Below are 17,522 nucleotides of genomic sequence, written 5' to 3' on the forward strand. Positions count from 1 at the left end.
CAAAAGCACAATATTACATATAGTTAAAGGTGAGAACATTTTTCCTACTTTCCAAATCCTTCTGTATAAGAGCTTTATGGGGAAAATGGGAAGAAAGGCTTTAGGCGGGCACTTAATACGGCAGAGTTGGATACATGTGGCGGTCCTTGCCACACATGCAAACGTACACTTGAAACATCTATATCTGCTCTATTTCTTTCAAGTTGCACGCTATGGAAAGGCAGCCAAAAGTACACGTCAGAGCCAAATCAAGTATATGGTGGGAAGTCCTACTACATGTACCCAAATCTATCAAGTTTAAATGTGATAACTATGTTATCTTAAGCTCTCTTAAGACACTAACTCTCTGAAGTGGGATGAAGACTCTCTAAGGAGCCCTTTTTTATGGGAAGTACTAGTGCTTCCTTGGCTACCCTCTGCTTGTCTTGACTGGCAGGGACCTTTCCCCAATCTTAGTGCCAATTCTCAGCACTGGGGATCATTGGCTGACATCCTGACTAAGGAAGCACTGGTATAGCGCAAGAGAATCAGAACAATACTTCCAGACTAACTGCACCAGAGCACCAGGGAAAGGTGATTACTGATGATCTCTCCATCTCCAGGAAGCCTTATGTGCCACCTGGAGGTTCTTCACAGATGGCATTTAACCCACATCCCCTCCTGAATGGAGCCTGTGAGTCCACATATCAGCTGGATTAACCCCAAAGTCCCTGTGAGCTATCAGGGACCAGTGCAGAACTGATTCTGCTATTCTCCAAATTACTGTTAAAAATGACTGCACATTACTGGTGGGCCACTGTGTGAAACAGGATGCTGGACTAGATGGGCCTTGGGCCTGATCCAGCAGGGCTATTCTTATGTTCTTATTCTAGCTTGGCCCGAATTATGTCTGGGGTAAAAAAATCCTTTATTTCTGGCAGCTTTTCTTTGAAAAACCCGAGCTTTCTTGAATGCTGCGGGACTTCTCCTTTGATGTGTAGATTGGCCATTGGCAGTAATTTGCGTTATGGTCTGCTCTGAGTGATTTGCAATTGCAAGTGCTGGCGGGGAGGGGTTGTGGCAGAATGGTGAAACTCTGTTCTTCCGTAACCAGCTGTCAAGCTCTCTCCCTTCCTCCTCTGTCTCTGATGTGATTGGAGTAACTGCTGATACTCCTCACAGCTTCCCCCTGCCTTGGAAGGTCAGCAGGTTGCCTGGCCACATCTCTGGTCTGCTGTGAGGAGCAGAGCCAGCACTGCCACCACCCCCCTTTCCCTGCTCACCCTTGGGGGGGGCAATGCCTTTGGAGCAAAGCACTTCTGGGCTGTGAAGACCTCCCTGCATCCCGCCCACCTGCCTGCCTGCCTTCCCTTCCTAGCTCTTGCCCGTAGTGTGTGCCTGTTTTGTTTTTCTGGCCGCCTGCTGTGTTGGATCGTGGGCTGGGGAGCGGCGGTGGCAGCAGCAATGAAAATCACCACTGGGGCACACCAACCAGGAGAATGCTGGAAATGGACTCCATGCGCCAAGCGAGAAGCGCAGGGATGCAGCCGCAGTAGCAGCAGGGGGGTGCTAAGTTGAAGCAGAGAAGCTTCTGCAGCCGTCCTCCCTTGCTGCTGGGGGTCCCAGGCATGCCCTCCCTGCCAGCCACACCATCACCCCCCACCAACACTCCCGCCTTGCCTGCTGGACCAGAGAGACTCCAGGAGCACCACCGGCTTCTCCAAACATCACCCACCCCCAGCTCAGTCATGCTTGAAATTGAGGAAAAAACCCAGAGCAATCAGTGAGAATGCACAAAGGAGAAAGATCGCAGGGAGTGAAGGGGGGAGCTGATGGCTAATTCCGTCTAATTCCCCAAATTAAACTGCCTCGAAGCAGCTGCAAAGTAGATTCGCTCCTCAGATACCCCAAGGCATAAAGTATGTGTGAAAAACCTCCTGGAAATATGTCCTTGTGGTCTGTGTAGCCCTCAGGGACATATTTTCAGGTGACATAGAAGGATTCCTGGGGAGGAGGAGGTCATAAAAAATTGCCCCTCTCCTGGTGCACCGATGCAGTTAGTCTGGAAGTGCTGTTATTCTGATCCTCTCACTGTACCAATGCTTACTTAATAAAGATACTGGCCAGTATATTTGTCATCTCTAACAGGATCTTTCTGTTCAAGCCTTTTAGACTAAGCATGTCGTGAGCCTGTCACAATCTTTTGAGATGCTTGCCTTTTCCTTGAAGGTAAACTAGACATAATATCCACTTTTGTTGAGGGCTGGTATAGCTTAGTGGCTGGTGGAGAGTCATGAATTCCCTAGTTCAGAACTAATCTCACCAACAAACACATTAGCTGGCAGTAAGTTGCTAATAACTGAGCCTAAACCCACAATTCTGCAATATGGAGATAATAATAGTGACCTGCTTTCTGCGTTTGTTGGGAGGATTACCAAGACAAATTTTGCAAAACACTTCAAACACTCAAAAGGTGTTATAAAAATGCTGTTTATATTAGTAGCACATGAAGGAGAGTTGCATTATCATTGTTTTACTATCATAAAAAAGACAAGCAAAGTTAAAGCATTCCCTTCCCTCCTGCACCTTCTCCAATGAAAGTCACCCCCTCATCAGATTTTCAACTGAGAACGGCCAGGAAAGAAAAACTTCCCTCAAGTTCCCTGTTGCCTCTACTATAACGATGGTTACTCAGAGACATGTTATAATGGGAGGGTTCAGAAGACACAGGAAATGGCAAATGCCTAGCAGTGAGGACTAGATCATGGAGCTAAGAACTGGGCTATGTTAAGATTAACATTCGAGATGAACCTAAACCTTAATTTAGGTTTATACCTTAATTTAGGTCTATCAGAGTGAGAAGCTGTGGAGGAGCTGTGCTCTGAGAGGAGCTGAAAACACAGGTGCATGCGTGAGCTGGCGTAAGTGCAGTGGGACTGGGTGAAGGAGCTGGGAGGCCCCCCCCCCCACACCGCCGCCCCATAGAAGTGCGGGGAGGAAGAACCAAGGTTTTCCTTATCTCCCAAGCTGGGTAGGGGTATGCTAACATCATGAGGCTATGAGGAACTGCGAAGTCGATGTCTGACCCAATATCCTTTTTTTTAAAAAAAAAATTTATTATAGTATTTTCTTAATTTCCACCCAAGAAATGGCTTGCGTGGCTATTGTCATTGGCACGGCTTTTAATCATGGAATTTATAATATAATGCGTTATGTGTTCTTATTGTATGTTTCAGTCCTACATTGTGAGCGTTTTACGTCCCATGTGCAGCACACACCTTAAATTTAGTCCTCAAAAGTCTTCTCCAGCACCAAAGTTCAAAAGCGTCAATGCTTTTTCTATCTTGCGTCTTCAAAGTCCATATATTATATACATAATTATGTTATATACAATGTTATGTACATAATTACATAAAAACTTTGTGTATTAAATTTTGAATACACACTAATTATATTTCAAATTTTTATTTTTCACGATAACTAAGGGCACTCAACAGAATGTTTCATCTGGGCTCCAGCCCAGATCCCCCACAGCTGGCCCTGCAGATAGATGTCCAGTTCGGAATTGCAAGTAGGGTAGAATATGCCAACACTGGCATTTGCATGACATGCTCAGTGTCAACTTACCCACCACCAAAACTCAGGTTTCCCGCTGATCTCTGGGAATTTCCTGTGTCTTTTGAACACACTCAATAAAGGTGGCTAGGTGAAATGCAGAATAATACAGAGAATTAGAAAAGAAATGATAACAAAGTCATTTGTACCAATTTGTCTGGGCTCAGACACAGCCTCTAGTATCTTCGTTTCATCTCCTCCTGCTGCTTCTATTAATAACCGTTGTAAAAAATGCTAGATAGCTATGTTACTTCATTAGAAAATAATCTAAAAGCCACCATGCTGGCAATATTAACAGGAGAGATTTATAACATAGACTATGAAGGCGCAAATGGTTCTTTTGCAGATTCTTACAGCAGGGGCGTAGCAAGGTTGGAGTGGGCCCAGAGACAAGATTTTAAAATGCTCCCCCCGCCCACTGAAGCTCAGCTCATGAAGTAAAGAAATCTTAAATGAGGCTGAATAGTGGTAACAAAAAGCATAGTAAAATTTATAGATAGATAGACAGACAGACAAACAGACAAACAGACAGCCTGTGTGCCACAATAGAACATCATCCTAAATTATTTTTTAAAAGGTTTTGTAAATTGTGGATAATGCAAGTCATTTAATGGTACTAGAGAAAGACATGCTGTTCTGGTAGCTCCAGGTCTTAACACTCACATCAATTTCGGAGGATGAATACAACTGAAGGCGGGCGGGTGTGTGGCTGGAGGAGTCAGTCATGTGACTTGCCTCTGGGGGGGCCCCAAGGCAGTGGGCCCCCAGACAACTGTCTCCCCTTGCCCTATTATAGTTACGCCCCTGTCTTACAGACACTTTCTTATATGTCCATGTTCATTCTTACATGTTCACTTTCCCAACTTACACAGTGTACTCTCTGTTGTTCGAGACCTTGTTTCCACCAGCTCCCCTCGGCTCCTGCACTGCACTTGGGCCATAAATCAGCACAGGGCATCTGTTAGGTTCAGACAGCACCAAACAGTCTCTTAACAAAACAGTGATCCTGTTAAACCTGCCCTACACGATTTGCATTGGCTGTGGAGAGAGCAGGTTGAATTAAGCTTTTAAGGTCTAAAGGCTCTCAACAGTTGGGGCTCCAACTGCTTCTGGAACTGGAGTGAGGTCAGATGCCACAGTTGGAAGAACTATTCAGTGCAGTAAGTTAAGTAAAGTGTGCCGTCAAGTCTATTTTGAGTCCTGGCGCCCACAGAGCCCTGTAGTTTTCTTTGGTAGAATACAGGAGGGGTTTACCATTGCCATCTCCCGCACAGTATGAGATGATAATGCCTTTCCGCATCTTCTATATCGCTGCTGTCCAAAAAAGCTGTTTCCCATAGTCTGGGAAACATACCAGCAGGGATTCAAACCTGCAACCTTTTGCTTGGTAGTCAAGCATTTCCCCACTGCGCCACTAAAGGTGGTATTCAGTGCAGTACTCAGTCCTAAATATTGGTCTTTGCTCTTCTTCTGGCCACCTCAAAAAGCATCTTTAAAATGCACCTTAGAAGAGTGCCAGCAGCGGCTTCCCTTCCACAGCATACAGCAGGGCAGGGGGAGGTGCCAGGACCATGGCATAGGGGGAAATGGTTCACATGTGCCAATTCAGATCAGTCTCCCCACGGCTGTTTAAAAAAAAGAAAGATGGAAAGATGACGACGGGTTTAACGTCATAGCTAGTTTGATCCTCTTATTCTCCAGATTGATTGATTTTTTCATTCTAAGGTTATGCTTTTAGCATTAGTTTGGAAATTGTCCCAAGAGCAGACTGGCAGTGAAGAAAGGGGAACACGGTATACATAAAAAGTATCATTTGTTAGGAAAGTGTTGTTACTGCAAAGTCGCAGCACAATCAAGGGTGTGATTCCTGAACTTTTAAGCGTGCTTTAAATAAGGAGAATTCCAACTGCTGCAATGTCTCCTTCTCATGCCTCTACCCACTGTCAGCTGTTCCCAGCCTCTGCATTATGGGGGAGGGCGATACACAGGCAGGCTGGAAAAACTCCAGATTAGGGAAGATGAAACAAATTTGCTCTTAGGTTAGGAAATCTACACCTGGAAAAAGAGCTCAGTTATTCAAGGAGGTATTCACTGATTCATAAGAGATCCAAGGGCCATCTCTGTTCCATGCCAGAAAACTTCATTGGCTAGCCACATTAATAATTATTATATTGATTTTCCTTATGTCTAACCTACCACCAGGCCAGGAGTTGACAATGACTCAACAGCACACTTTACCTTTACACAATCTACATAGAGTAGCATTGGTTTGAAAATTATCTTCTTTCCCTGCCAAGTGAAACTGCCTTTTTTTTGCGGGGGGGGGGGAGTAGCCATGGGGCCCTCTGATTTGAATCAGGACTTTTGTGGGGCAAAGGGTTAAAGCCCCCCTCCCCTGTGGTCCCAGTCTATGAGTGGGGCTGAGCTGGCTATTTACTGAATAAAAAACAAGTCTGCTAGCCCCAATCATGTGCTAAAAGGAAGGATGGGTTTGACCCTAACTAAACTCTTAACCACACACTGCAGAGCTGCTGGCAGTCAGATAAAATTGCTTAATGGACCAGATCTAGCCCATGGGCCATCAATTATACATACTATGATGCATTAAGAATGGGGGAAAGTAAGGTACGGTGCACCAAGCCACTGCAGATTCTATCATAAATGAACCAGGAGATAAACAATGAAAATGGTTTATAAACCAAGAGAAAACTGCTCAGGTCACCAGCTAACCTGAGTTGGCGGGAACATCCCTTTCTGAAGCTAGATATGGCACAAAAGAAACATGGTAGCCCAATAGTTCTCAAACTCAGGTCCCCCAGATGTTGTTGGACTCCTGAATGCCATTGTGGCTGAGGATGCCGGGAGTTGAGGCTAACAACACCTGGGGACCCTATTTTAAGAATCTCTGTGGTGGTAGCCAGTTCAATTCTGAGCAAGATGGAAACCCCCTCTGCAGATTGAACAAGACCATCTTATTGAGAGGCATCTGGTGGACCACAGTGTGAAACAGGATGCTGGACTAGATGGGCCTTGTGCCTGATCCAGCAGGGCTGTTCTTATGTTCTTATGTAGAGTGGGCATGAATCCACCTCACCTAGCAGTGCTCAGCATTCCAGGGGCCTATAGCAGTGGCCTCCAATAGCTCACCCCCAGCACCCTTTGCAGGAAGGAAGACTCAAATGTTTCACTGCTCTAATCCTGCAATATTTAGAGGAAAGGTGTGCCGATCTTTCATCCCATGAACTGATAACAATGCTTCCCCCTCATAGAATAGGAACTGAGCCTGTTGCTCTTGCGTTTCATCAGCCGCTACATTCAACACAACGGAAAAGATCTTGAGGATAGCTGAGAAAGAGAAATCACCGGCACTTTCACGGCACTGAGAACGTGTCCTCTTTCTGTTCTGGTGTGAAACTCTTTGCAAAATATTTCAGTCTTGAGGTTGTTAGAACACCACCTTAATTTACTGATATGCTTTATTTACTGATTTCCCCCACACACCCCATCATCAAAATAAAGAAGAATTCTTAGCAATTTGGTCAGACTTCAATGAACTGTTTATGCTTTGAAACGTAAGTAAAATATCCTTTTAGAAGATGGTTTTTGTTTTTAAAAATATATATTTTAAAATCTCTTTCCCTCTTCTGCATTGGTTGCATCCTATTATGTTAAACTGTGTTAATGGTCCCCCCCTTTCTCCCCCCACCTTTAGTTATAATTACATGTATTATCACCCTTGATTATTATGTCTATATACTGTAACCTTATTGCAATAAAGGAAAAAGGGGGTGGGGGTGGAATTACTGATCTTTCCCCACTCCGCTGCTGTAGTTGTAGTCCAATTACCACTGGTAAGTCTGTTGGCGACTTGGAACTGGGCCTTCCCTGCAGCTGCTCCTGGGCTGTGAAATGTACTCCCGGCAGAAATCTGTAGCTTGGGTTCATTGTTGGCTTCAAAAATATGAATACAAATGCGGTGCATATTTATATATTGCTTTTCAACAGAAGTCCCCAAAGCGGTTTATGTATATATAAACAATCAAAACAAACAAATAAATAAAATGGCTCCCTGTCCCCAAAGGGCTCACAATCTAAAAAAGAAACATAAGGAAGACACCAGCAACAGCCACTGGAGGGATGCTGTGCTGGGGCTGGATAGGGCCAATTGCTCTCCCCCTGCTCAATAAAGAGAATCACCACTTTTAAAAAGGTGCCTCTTTGCTCAGTTAGCAGGGGACTTTAAAGAGAGCTCTTTAAAAACTTATTTGTTTGTCTGGCCTTCCAAGGTTTTTACATTGTTCTTAAATGTTTTTATCTGTTTTAAAATGGTTTGTTTTTATATTGTCTTAAGCCAATGTTTTAAATGATTGTTTGTTGGTTTCTTGTTTTTTTTTGTTGAGCACCACCCAGAGCCTTTGGATAAGGCAGTATAAAGATGAAACAAACAAACAAATAAAAATAATTTCAATCAAATAAAATAAATATAGATCACAGTCCTTCAGAGGTTTGCCCTGCTTTCCCTTTGCATTCCGTGTCAACCTGTGCATCAGATAATGGGTGCAACCAAGTGACAGGCACACCTAAGTCCCATGTAAGACCACCTTAAGTGGCGCAGCGGGGAAATGCTTGACTAACAAGCAGAAGGCTGCTGGTTCCAATCTCCGCTGGTATGTTTCCCAGACTATGGGAAAACACCTATATTGGGCAGAAGCAATATAGGAAGATGCTGAAAGGCATCATCTCATATTGCGCAGGAGGCGGCAATGGTAAACCCCTCCTGTATTCTACCAAAGAAAACCACAGGGCTCTGTGGGTGCCAAGAGTCGAAATCGACTTGATGGCACACTTTAGAGAGCCAGTGAGGTATAGTGGCTAGAGTGCTGGACTAGGACCGGGGAGACCCGAGTTCAAATCCCCATAAAGCCATGAAACTAGCTGGGTGACTCTGGGCCAGTCTCTTCTCTCTCAGCCTAACCTACTTCACAGGGTTGTTGTGAGGAGAAACTTAAGTATGTAGTACACCGCTCTGGGCTCCTTGGAGGAAGAGCAGGATATAAAATGTTAAATAAATAAATAAAATAAGTCGATGGTATATAGTATCTGGCAATATATCAATTCTTACTGATTTCAAATGGGAGGTTAGTGATCCTAGCTTTTGGCCAGAGACAGACAATCCCAAATGAGGCTGGCTCCAATTCTTCTAATGTCAGTTATGACTAAGGCTGCAGTCCTCTATAGATTTTCCTATTAGAAACACACATGGAATACAGTGAATATGTAGAACACAGTCAATTTGTAGGGATGGGCTGTTAGTTACATCTGATTTGATTCCCATTGTTTTGAGGGGTGGGTTGGAGACTGACACCCAACCATGCATGCTCAGCTAGAGTAAGCCCACCAAGTTAAATGGGACCGCCTCCTAAGGTGTGCATAGAATTGCAGTATGAGCCACAAGTTACCCCTGCTAACTTGGCAAAGAGGCACCTTTTAATGTGGTGATTCTCTTTATTGAGCAGGGGGAGAGTAACTGGCCCTATCCAACCCCAGCACAGTATCCCTCCAGTGACTGTTGATGGTGTCTGTCTTACATTTATTTTAGATTGTGAGCCCTTTGGGGACAGGGATCCATCTTATTTATTTATTATTTCTCTGTGTAAACCGCCCTGAGTCATTTTTGGAAGGGTGGTATAGAAATCAAATGAATGAATGAATGAATGAATGAATGAACTATCTTTACTGGATGGAGCTTGATGTCATTAGGCTATTTTATCATGTTGCAAAGATTATAAGAGTTTTAGTTCAAAAATATTCAGAAATTCACTGCTAATACCTTTCTATGTAAACACATTTTGGGGGTAAAAGGCAAGGATTGGGTCAGTAGGGAAAGTTAAAGAAAACGGAATTACTGAGCTGAACTATGGTAACTTTTGTGTAGGAGAATCATGTGGGAAGCTTTTGTTACCATTGACTGAGGAACAGTTATCTCACATACTTCAAAATAAAAGAGAGCTTTATCTAAGAAATTAAGTTGGTTTGTTTACCATAAAAGAGTAAGAAGAATGCACAGAGCAGTTAATAACAGATAAATGATAATTCTGTTCCTTCCCTACAGTAGTTAAATTCTAAATAAACCATCCCCATCCCACCAGAAGCCCATTCACACATTATGTTCAACACTTGTATCACGAGTGTACCGTATAGACAGGTATAGATCTGTACACAGGTACAGCCATCCACAGGTTATACGTAGCTATAGAAGTACACTTCCTATCCGCACCATGCATTTGAAGGGCCTGTCTTTACTTTTAAACTGAACACAGGTACAGTAATTCACACAAACACATGTACAAGTCCATAGACAACTTTTACACTCCTACAGCATAATGTCTGAACTGGACTCAGCTGTATTAGGTATTAGTGGTACAGAGGGCATGTCTTCTTATGTGGAAACCTGATTGCTAATTTCCGATGTGTTAGAATGGCATGCGGTTCTTTAATACATTACATGGAACCTATTCATTCCCTATTATCATTGCCTCCCTTTTCTCCCTTCCTCTATTGTCTTCTCAAAATTTAGTCTGCATGCTTCTTGAGGGCAAGACCCTTTCTTTTTTTCTTATGAAACTGTAAGGAACCATGCATATTGGTGACATTATTTATCTAACAATTATTCACCTAACAATTCACGTCTGAGCTTTGCCCTTGAAGAGATGTCGTTACATGCTGAGGGAGAAAGGAGGTAAAGATTCACTGGATAACCTTGGGTCAATCACTCTCCCTCAACCAAACTCACCTCACGGAACTGCTGTGAGAATAAAGTGGCGGGCAGCCAAACTTATGAAATGAGTTTCCCCCAGTTCTTTCCAGTTAAATATGGGGGTGGGGGAGTGATCTTAGATGTATTCCTATGTTAGATTCAGATTCTTCCTTCATTGAGTAAATACAGGTATAACCTGTATTTAGCCTCTATCTTTTAAGGCATCGTCTTTCATTCAGAGGCTCCTTCAATTCGGGAAAATATGGTAATACCCTGAGTTCCTTTGAAGAAGACAGGAGGTGGGTGGAATGTAATAAAGACATAAGTAGACAGGAGTATTGGTTTAGTGTCACGGGACAGGAGGTTATCTCCCCTTCTTTGACCGTATTTCCAGATGCAATCTTTTACACTTTTTTCTATACAGGCCAGTGATTCTAAAAGTAAAACAAATTGTCATTGAAAATATAATTTGGGGAGAAAGGAACATCCAAGCTACTGCCTGCCCCGACACTGCTCTGACACTGGGGTCAAGTTCAGCCCTCACATGAATTAACTTTTTCCCATGTAAGGAATGGCTGTCATTGAACAACATCATGAGAGATGCACTCAGGGGCATCCTTGCAGTAACTAGCCATCCACCCTTGAAGCTGGGCAGACTGGCCTCCATTAATGGGGATCCCCGAGAAAGCCCTCTATTTCTCTATGCACACAGCTCACTGGAACACATTTACACATACAACCAGTGCTTCCTGAAACACTCACGTTTTTATTGTTATGGCTTACATTTTGTGCCCTACTCTTCCACAAAAAGGTTCATGGTGAACTTGAGGATTATCCTCTTTTATCCTCACAACAACCCTGTGAGGTAGGTTAGGCTGAGATAGCGACTGGTCTAAAGTCACCCAATAAATAGCTTGGCGGAGCAGGAATTTGAACCCAGGCCTTCCTGGTTCAGATCCGATGCACTTTCTGCTGCATCACCCCAGATGTTTCTAATCTCCCTCTGTGCTCGTCCCCTGATTGTTTATGGCAACTTTGTTATCTTTTTGGCACCATGTGCAAAATGTTTTTTGTTTTCCCTGGTCTTTTAATCTGTAAAAATTACTGTTCATTTATCGTTTGTTATTTAAGTCCCTGATTTACAAAGTCCATGGATTCTCTTAATCATCTTTGTTTGAATCATTTCAGTTTCTGTTGTTAGTTTTAAGATAGGTTTGGGCTTTGTTGCTGGTTTATTATGTTAACTGAAAACCATAATTCATCCTAGGGACCCTTTTGACAAGTCAAATGGTACAGTACAAATCTCTTAACTATACATAAAATTTTCATAATTAAATACAAAATTAGCAAACAATGAATATTTTACTTAGAGATAGATTGTCCTAACTTCTGCTTTGGAAACATACACAACTGAGAGTTAGATACTTTTCGTTTGGGAATGTTAAGTAAACCCTGCATAATTGTAAGTAAAAGGAGGACGACGACACCGTCAGTCCAAATGTCAAAGATTTTCCTGTGCCAAATCCCAGCAATTATGTTTTGTAATAGAAGCAGAACAAAACACAGGGTCCTCCTCATCCTGGCTCAGTCTGTCCTAACTGGTTTCCCAGGCAGAGTCTTTCCCTCTGAGCTCCTTTAAATGGAGATATCAGGAACTGATACTTGGATCTTTTCTGCGGCAGACGTACATTTTGCCACTAAGCTAAGGCAATCTCTCCATTAATCTCTAGCGGTACTTTTGTGAGCCAAGAAAGAAATGAAAACATTCAGGCAAATAATTAAGACACTGACAGTTTGAGGTATATAAGAGGCTTTCAACTTGACTACCCCAAGCCCCTGTAAAATGCCACCACAAAAGTAGGAAACCAATTCAGTACAAATATATGCATTCTTTCCATTGACAGGTATCTCTATGGCGGCATTAAATATTCCTCTTTAGAGAGCAGAGGCCTGGGCAGCGCAGCGTAGCACGTCATTTTCAGGCACAGGAAAATGTCTCTCAGCACCTTTTCATGTAGCACGGAAGTGTTTCCCCAGGTGGGTCACTGAAGTACTAAGCTCCCCATGCTTTCCACCTTTGTGCCCAGCTGTGATGGCTCCTGAGGCAAAGGAGACACTGTGGGGAGGGTGGTTGTGGCGGCTACTGCCGCCACCACAGCAACAGCAGGCGTTTCCCCTCCCGGTAGCACTGAGCGCATGCAGCGACGGAACTCCTCGTTCTTCCAGGTGTAGAGCAGGGGGTTGAAGGCAGAAAGAGAACAGAAAAGCAGCCAGCTGGCTAGCTGCAGCCCCCGTGGCATGGACGGCAAGAAAAAGCCCAGTAGACTTACCCACACCATGGGCTGTGTGGCCAGGAGAAACGCGAGACAGAGGAGCAAGACGGAGATGCTGCTCAAACGTCGCTGTGCCCGGCGTGGAGCTTGTGGGCCAGCTGGGAAGGGCAGCTGTTGCAGCAGGTGGAAGTTGAGGACACTGACCCGCTTGACGCTGCCCTGTACCCTCCTCACAATCCCTATGTAGCAGTGGAGCAGAAGAACCGTCTGGCTTAGAACAGCCAAGGCTACCAGCAAGCCTGTGTAGTTTGGGCTGTTGCTGCTGGTGGCACTCCTAGTTTCCTGCAGGATGGGTTGCCACTTTCGTAGCCCCGGCGGAACCAAGACGAGCAGCAGGGCAAAACCCCAGGACAAGCCGATCATCCAGGCTATGAACTTCCGCTGGTAAATGGCCTGGTACGTGATGGGGGGCTTGGTGATCAGGACATACCGGTTGACAGCCACCAAGAGGTGAGAAAGCAGAGAGACAATGAGTCCAAGGCCTACAAGCCCAACGCGGAGCAAGCGGTATCCTTCAGAGTGGACAGTAGAGGAATCAGGGGGTAGCAGTCCCTGCACTGCTTCCTGTGGCATCCAAAGGCCACACACACTCAGGTCAGCAATGCAACTGTTGACAATAAAAGCATTGCTGGCAGTGCGCAGCTTCCGGAAGGTGAAGACCAGATAAATTACCATGACGTTGGATACAGTCCCAGAAATGGCTAACAGCAAGTAGAGAAGAGACAAAGAGATTCTGGTCCCTTGGGAGTCTTCTTCGCAAAGCAGAAGTTGTAGGGAGCTGGGACTGGAGGAGGAGGAGGAGGAGGAGGAGGAGGAGGAAGTAGAGGTGTTGGGCATGCTGCACACAAATTAGACACACGTTAGGACAAACCTCACCACTGCTCCGTCCTGGAAGTGACTAAGTTGAGCCATCAACACAAACGTACACATCAAGAGCAACTGCAGACAATAGGAAAGCATGCAAAATGTCTAATGCATGTCAAGGTGCCCAAGAATGGAGACAATAACATTCAAGACAGACAGCTAAAGCAGAGCCTATCGGGAGGGGGGCGGGATTGTCCTCAAGCATACTAAATCCAGAATTCGTTGTTGGCAGAGTGGAAGGCAGGGTTATAGGGGGATTCTTTAGAAGGCAATATGAGGAATATACAGGCATAACCTAAGCCAGTGGACAAGATCCCAAAGGATGAAACCAGCAAGATCTGACGCAGGTGACTGGAAAACAGACAAGCAGAAGGAAAGATCCAAAGCATGCAGGAAGGCTACCTTGCAGATGTCCATGATAGGAATGAAGTTAGCAGAATGGTCAGGATAATCCAAGACCACAAGGAGTGTCCAAAGAGAGGCAGGCTGCAGGTGAAACAGAAGAAAGGCAGTCTCCACTTTAGAAATACCAAGAGTCCCAGCACTTGATTATGACAGCCTTAGAAGCATCAGCGGCTCATCTGAGGACTTGGAGCTTCCTCGTGCTTTACACGCCATGCATCAGTCTGAGAAAATTCAGTGCTTCTGTTCTTTATGAATTATTCAGCAGGTTTCAAGCTTGTGAGAGGAGGAAGAAGGGAGGGGGAGAGAAAGAGGGAGGGAGGAAAAAACCCAGCTTGCTCTGAAAAGCTAACAATTACACAGACTATTTCTGCCCCCAACCCATCTCCACCCACTGTGCTTCTAAAATCACCTTCCTTTTAGGCTCCGTACCTTCAATTCCTTACTCCTCCCACCTCCTTTTCCTTAGACTTCTCCGACGATGCCACTGAAATCCAGCCCAGCTTGGACAGAAACTCCTCTGCTCACATTTCATTGTACCCAACTCCTTCTGATCCATGTTATTATGAGAAAGGATTTTATGCTTTTATGGTTGTAAAAAAGGATCTAATTTTAGATCAAAATTTTAGTTGCAATATGCAAACACACTCTTCCTTAATACATGCTGCTCCTTGGCAACATAATCTTTATCATATTGCAGAGCTGACCTTCTAATGTGTGTGTGTGTGTGTGTGTGTGTGTATTTGTAGTGGGATCTGATTTTTTTTAAGGGCTGCTTTAAGTCATCTTGGACCTTTAAAAAGGAAGGGCACAAATGTGATGGATCAATACATATTTTTTTTCCTAAGGAAAATGGATATTGTTCTTATGTTTAAAGAGGTTTGCTCATTTATAAAATGTATTAACTGCTTTTCCATTAAAAAAACACTCAAGATAGTGTACAAAAGATAAATGGTCTTATCCAACAAGGGAGACTCATGTGCTGAAGCAGTCTTTTGAACATGTAGCAGGCCCAGGTGTGCTCCCCTCTGCCACTTTGAAATATTCATCCCCTTGAACTATATCTGATTATGGCTGAATTCCTCCCGTTTTCCCTCACCCACCGGTGATTACCCCCAACCACCTTCTGTCATGTATCAGCATGCATTGTGGTTCACTTAAAGATTCAGTGTGTGCCCAGATCAAGTTATGTGTGGGTGGAAGTCACAATTTTATTAAAAATTATGAACATTTAGCTGGCTTATTATCTGACCCATCCACAAGGCTAGCTTGCACATAGAAATCTCCCCATAGGGCAACTGCAGAACATTAATTTGCTGTGGAAAAGCAGTCCATGTGGAAAATATTAAATTGTTCAATCAATATGTTCTCCAAACATTTTCTCGGTGTTAAGTAGGCAAGGAGAAGATCTATTGTCTTCATCAAATCTCTTCTATATTTGCAGCATAGTAGAATAATTAATTGTTATGGCTTTGGTTTCAAGTCACCAGCTGATGTGTGTCCATCTCTTAAAGTCTGCAACATGTGTGAAACAGCCCATAGCAGGTTTCTATTTGTTTTTGTAGCCTGTTAAGCATTTTGCTTTAAGTTAGATAATTATAATATTACTTTGAACAAGCCCAAGCGTATGGTTGAAACCAAAGCCATAACAATTAAATCTCTTACTATAATTAAATATCCACCCCTTATACCTCAAAACACCACCGACACAACTTTCATATCACCCCAGGGTTGTGTGATATTGTGGCCTGGTCACATAGGAACATAGGAAACTGCCATATACTGAGTCAGACCATTGGTCTATCTAGTTCAGTATTGTCTTCACAGACTGGCAGTGGCTTCTCCAAGGTTGCAGGCAGGAATCTCTCTCAGCCTTATCTTGGAGAAGCCAGAGAGGGAACTTGGAACCTTCTGCTCTTCCCAGAGTGGCCCCATCCCCTGAGGGGAATATCTTGCAGTGCTCACACATCAAGTCTCCCATTCAGATGCAACCAGGGCAGACCCTGCTTAGCTATGGGGACAAGTCATGCTTGCTACCACAAGACCAGCTCTCCTCTAACATGTAGAGGAGACACACATGTAGTTGTTGTGGCCTGGTCTACACATGTAGCAGAATTAGGTGGCGGAGTCAGTCTGCTGATGGGGTATCACTTTTCTTTTTTAAATGAAATCAGTATATATCTCTCTCTCTCTCTCCCCTCAAGTAGAAAACTTACACCATAAGGAGTAGCCTGGTCTTGAGAGTCGCCTCCTGCTATGCTAGATGTTTACTTGCAGGCTTTCTGTTTGCTTACACGTGGGGGCATTCAAAAATGGCACCCCCCCCTTCCAGTCTTGAGTGGTACAATCTACCTTACTATAGACCACCTTATTCTATTACATATGGCCTACATAACAGCACCAGACAACCCCACATATTGCCAAGTGATGGCCTCAGGCAGTGAGAATGGGGACCTTCCCCATGCTGCAAGCATCATCTCACCAGCCTGCTGGTACTGCCCCATCTCCATTCTGTTCTCCCCTAGTACCCCCACCCCTTGCTGACCTCCCTCACCAGCCCAAGCACTGCTGCCCACCTGGCCTCAGCCGCTGGGCCACGCTGATGCTGCTGGGTGTTTGTACAGCGCGAGGCAAGGTGCCTCCTCAAGCAGCAAATGGCCACGAGCCAGTGTGGCTTGTAGAGGGTGGTGGGATCCCAGTGGAAATCCCCGGCTCCTTCTATAGGCACATTCATTTGCATGTCCACAGTATGCCGACAGACACTATCCATGCAGTCAGGGGCTGCGCCAACCACGTTGGCACAGTCTGTACATGCACAGGAAATGCCAGATCTGCAAAGACACATACATTCGGTAGGAGCACAGCTTGTTGCTGCAATCTTGCTCCACTCCATGTACACATACTGGATCATCATGGTGCTATAAGGTAGAACTTTCAACGCTGTAAATCATCAAATGTTGAGATTTTAAGTGATTTCACCACACACAGGCAGAAGTGGTTTATAACACTATAATTCCTTCACCAACAGAACACTGAAAAAGATGGCCACACTTTTTAATTTTGAAGTCTACGTTTCTGGTGTTTATGTCTGTCTGGATGTCACACTTTCTGCCTTTCAAATTTATAACAATCATCCCATATGTGCAGGATATAGTTGTGGATGTTCTTTGGTGAAAGAAAAAAACATTCTTCACATGCTCAAGGAAGCTCTTCTTTTGCACCACCTCACATACTCCAGGGCTGACCTTCAGCATTCAAACTAAGTTCTGGGGCTCAGCTGCAGTCTACAAACAATGGATATAAGGCACAAAATTTGGTTTACCATGACAAACACTATACATGGGAAGTGGAGATGCACATCTGCTGTAAACACACCAAGGAGACATGGCAAACGGAGGTGTCCTCTGGTGCATGTCCATGTGGACATATAACTCCAGTAAAGTAAGTAAAGTTTCTTCACACTTAGAAATGTAGAGATGTGTTTGTAAACACACAGTGGCACACTGTGGACATGCACCTAGGAACCCCATTGGCTATGGAAAGGTTCAGACTTGTGGAACTATGATTTATTT

The 17,522-nt window shown here is 44.3% G+C and overlaps 2 protein-coding genes across 6 annotated transcripts in view; both read right to left on the reverse strand.

Moving 5' to 3' along the window:
* Positions 1-17,522, reverse strand: part of CDC14A (cell division cycle 14A) — a 185,554-nt gene that overhangs the window by 42,796 nt on the left and 125,236 nt on the right. For 2 of the 4 annotated variants that reach the window (XR_008307409.1, XM_053251105.1), the window contains one exon: positions 16,989-17,234. The exons of the other annotated variants lie outside the window; for them this stretch is intronic. Coding sequence is in view for 1 of the 2 variants with exons in the window: in XM_053251105.1 (XP_053107080.1) it covers positions 17,210-17,234 (25 nt within the window). In the remaining variant the exon portion in view is untranslated. Of the gene's footprint in view, positions 1-16,988; positions 17,235-17,522 lie in introns of those variants that run through there. 4 annotated transcript variants of the gene reach the window in all.
* Positions 11,098-14,506, reverse strand: GPR88 (G protein-coupled receptor 88). Of its 2 annotated transcripts, none has more exons than XM_053251111.1 (2): positions 14,383-14,506; positions 11,098-14,034 (listed from the first exon to the last, which is right to left on the reverse strand). In XM_053251111.1, the coding sequence occupies exon 2, from the start codon at positions 13,519-13,521 to the stop codon at positions 12,394-12,396; it is 1,128 nt and encodes a 375-aa protein (XP_053107086.1). In that variant the 5' UTR covers positions 13,522-14,034; positions 14,383-14,506; the 3' UTR covers positions 11,098-12,393. The 2 variants fall into 2 exon arrangements, with proteins under 2 accessions (XP_053107086.1, XP_053107087.1); XM_053251112.1 differs by lacking the exon at positions 14,383-14,506 and having other exon boundaries at positions 11,098-13,522; positions 13,951-14,373.

The sequence above is a fragment of the Hemicordylus capensis genome, chromosome 4 (genome assembly GCF_027244095.1).
Source record: "Hemicordylus capensis ecotype Gifberg chromosome 4, rHemCap1.1.pri, whole genome shotgun sequence".
NCBI lineage: Eukaryota > Metazoa > Chordata > Lepidosauria > Squamata > Cordylidae > Hemicordylus > Hemicordylus capensis.

What these genes read in the sequence shown, in the direction of transcription:
- GPR88 (XM_053251111.1), bottom strand. Translation starts at nt 13,521, where the DNA reads ATGCCCAACACCTCTACTTCCTCCTCCTCCTCCTCCTCCTCCTCCTCC.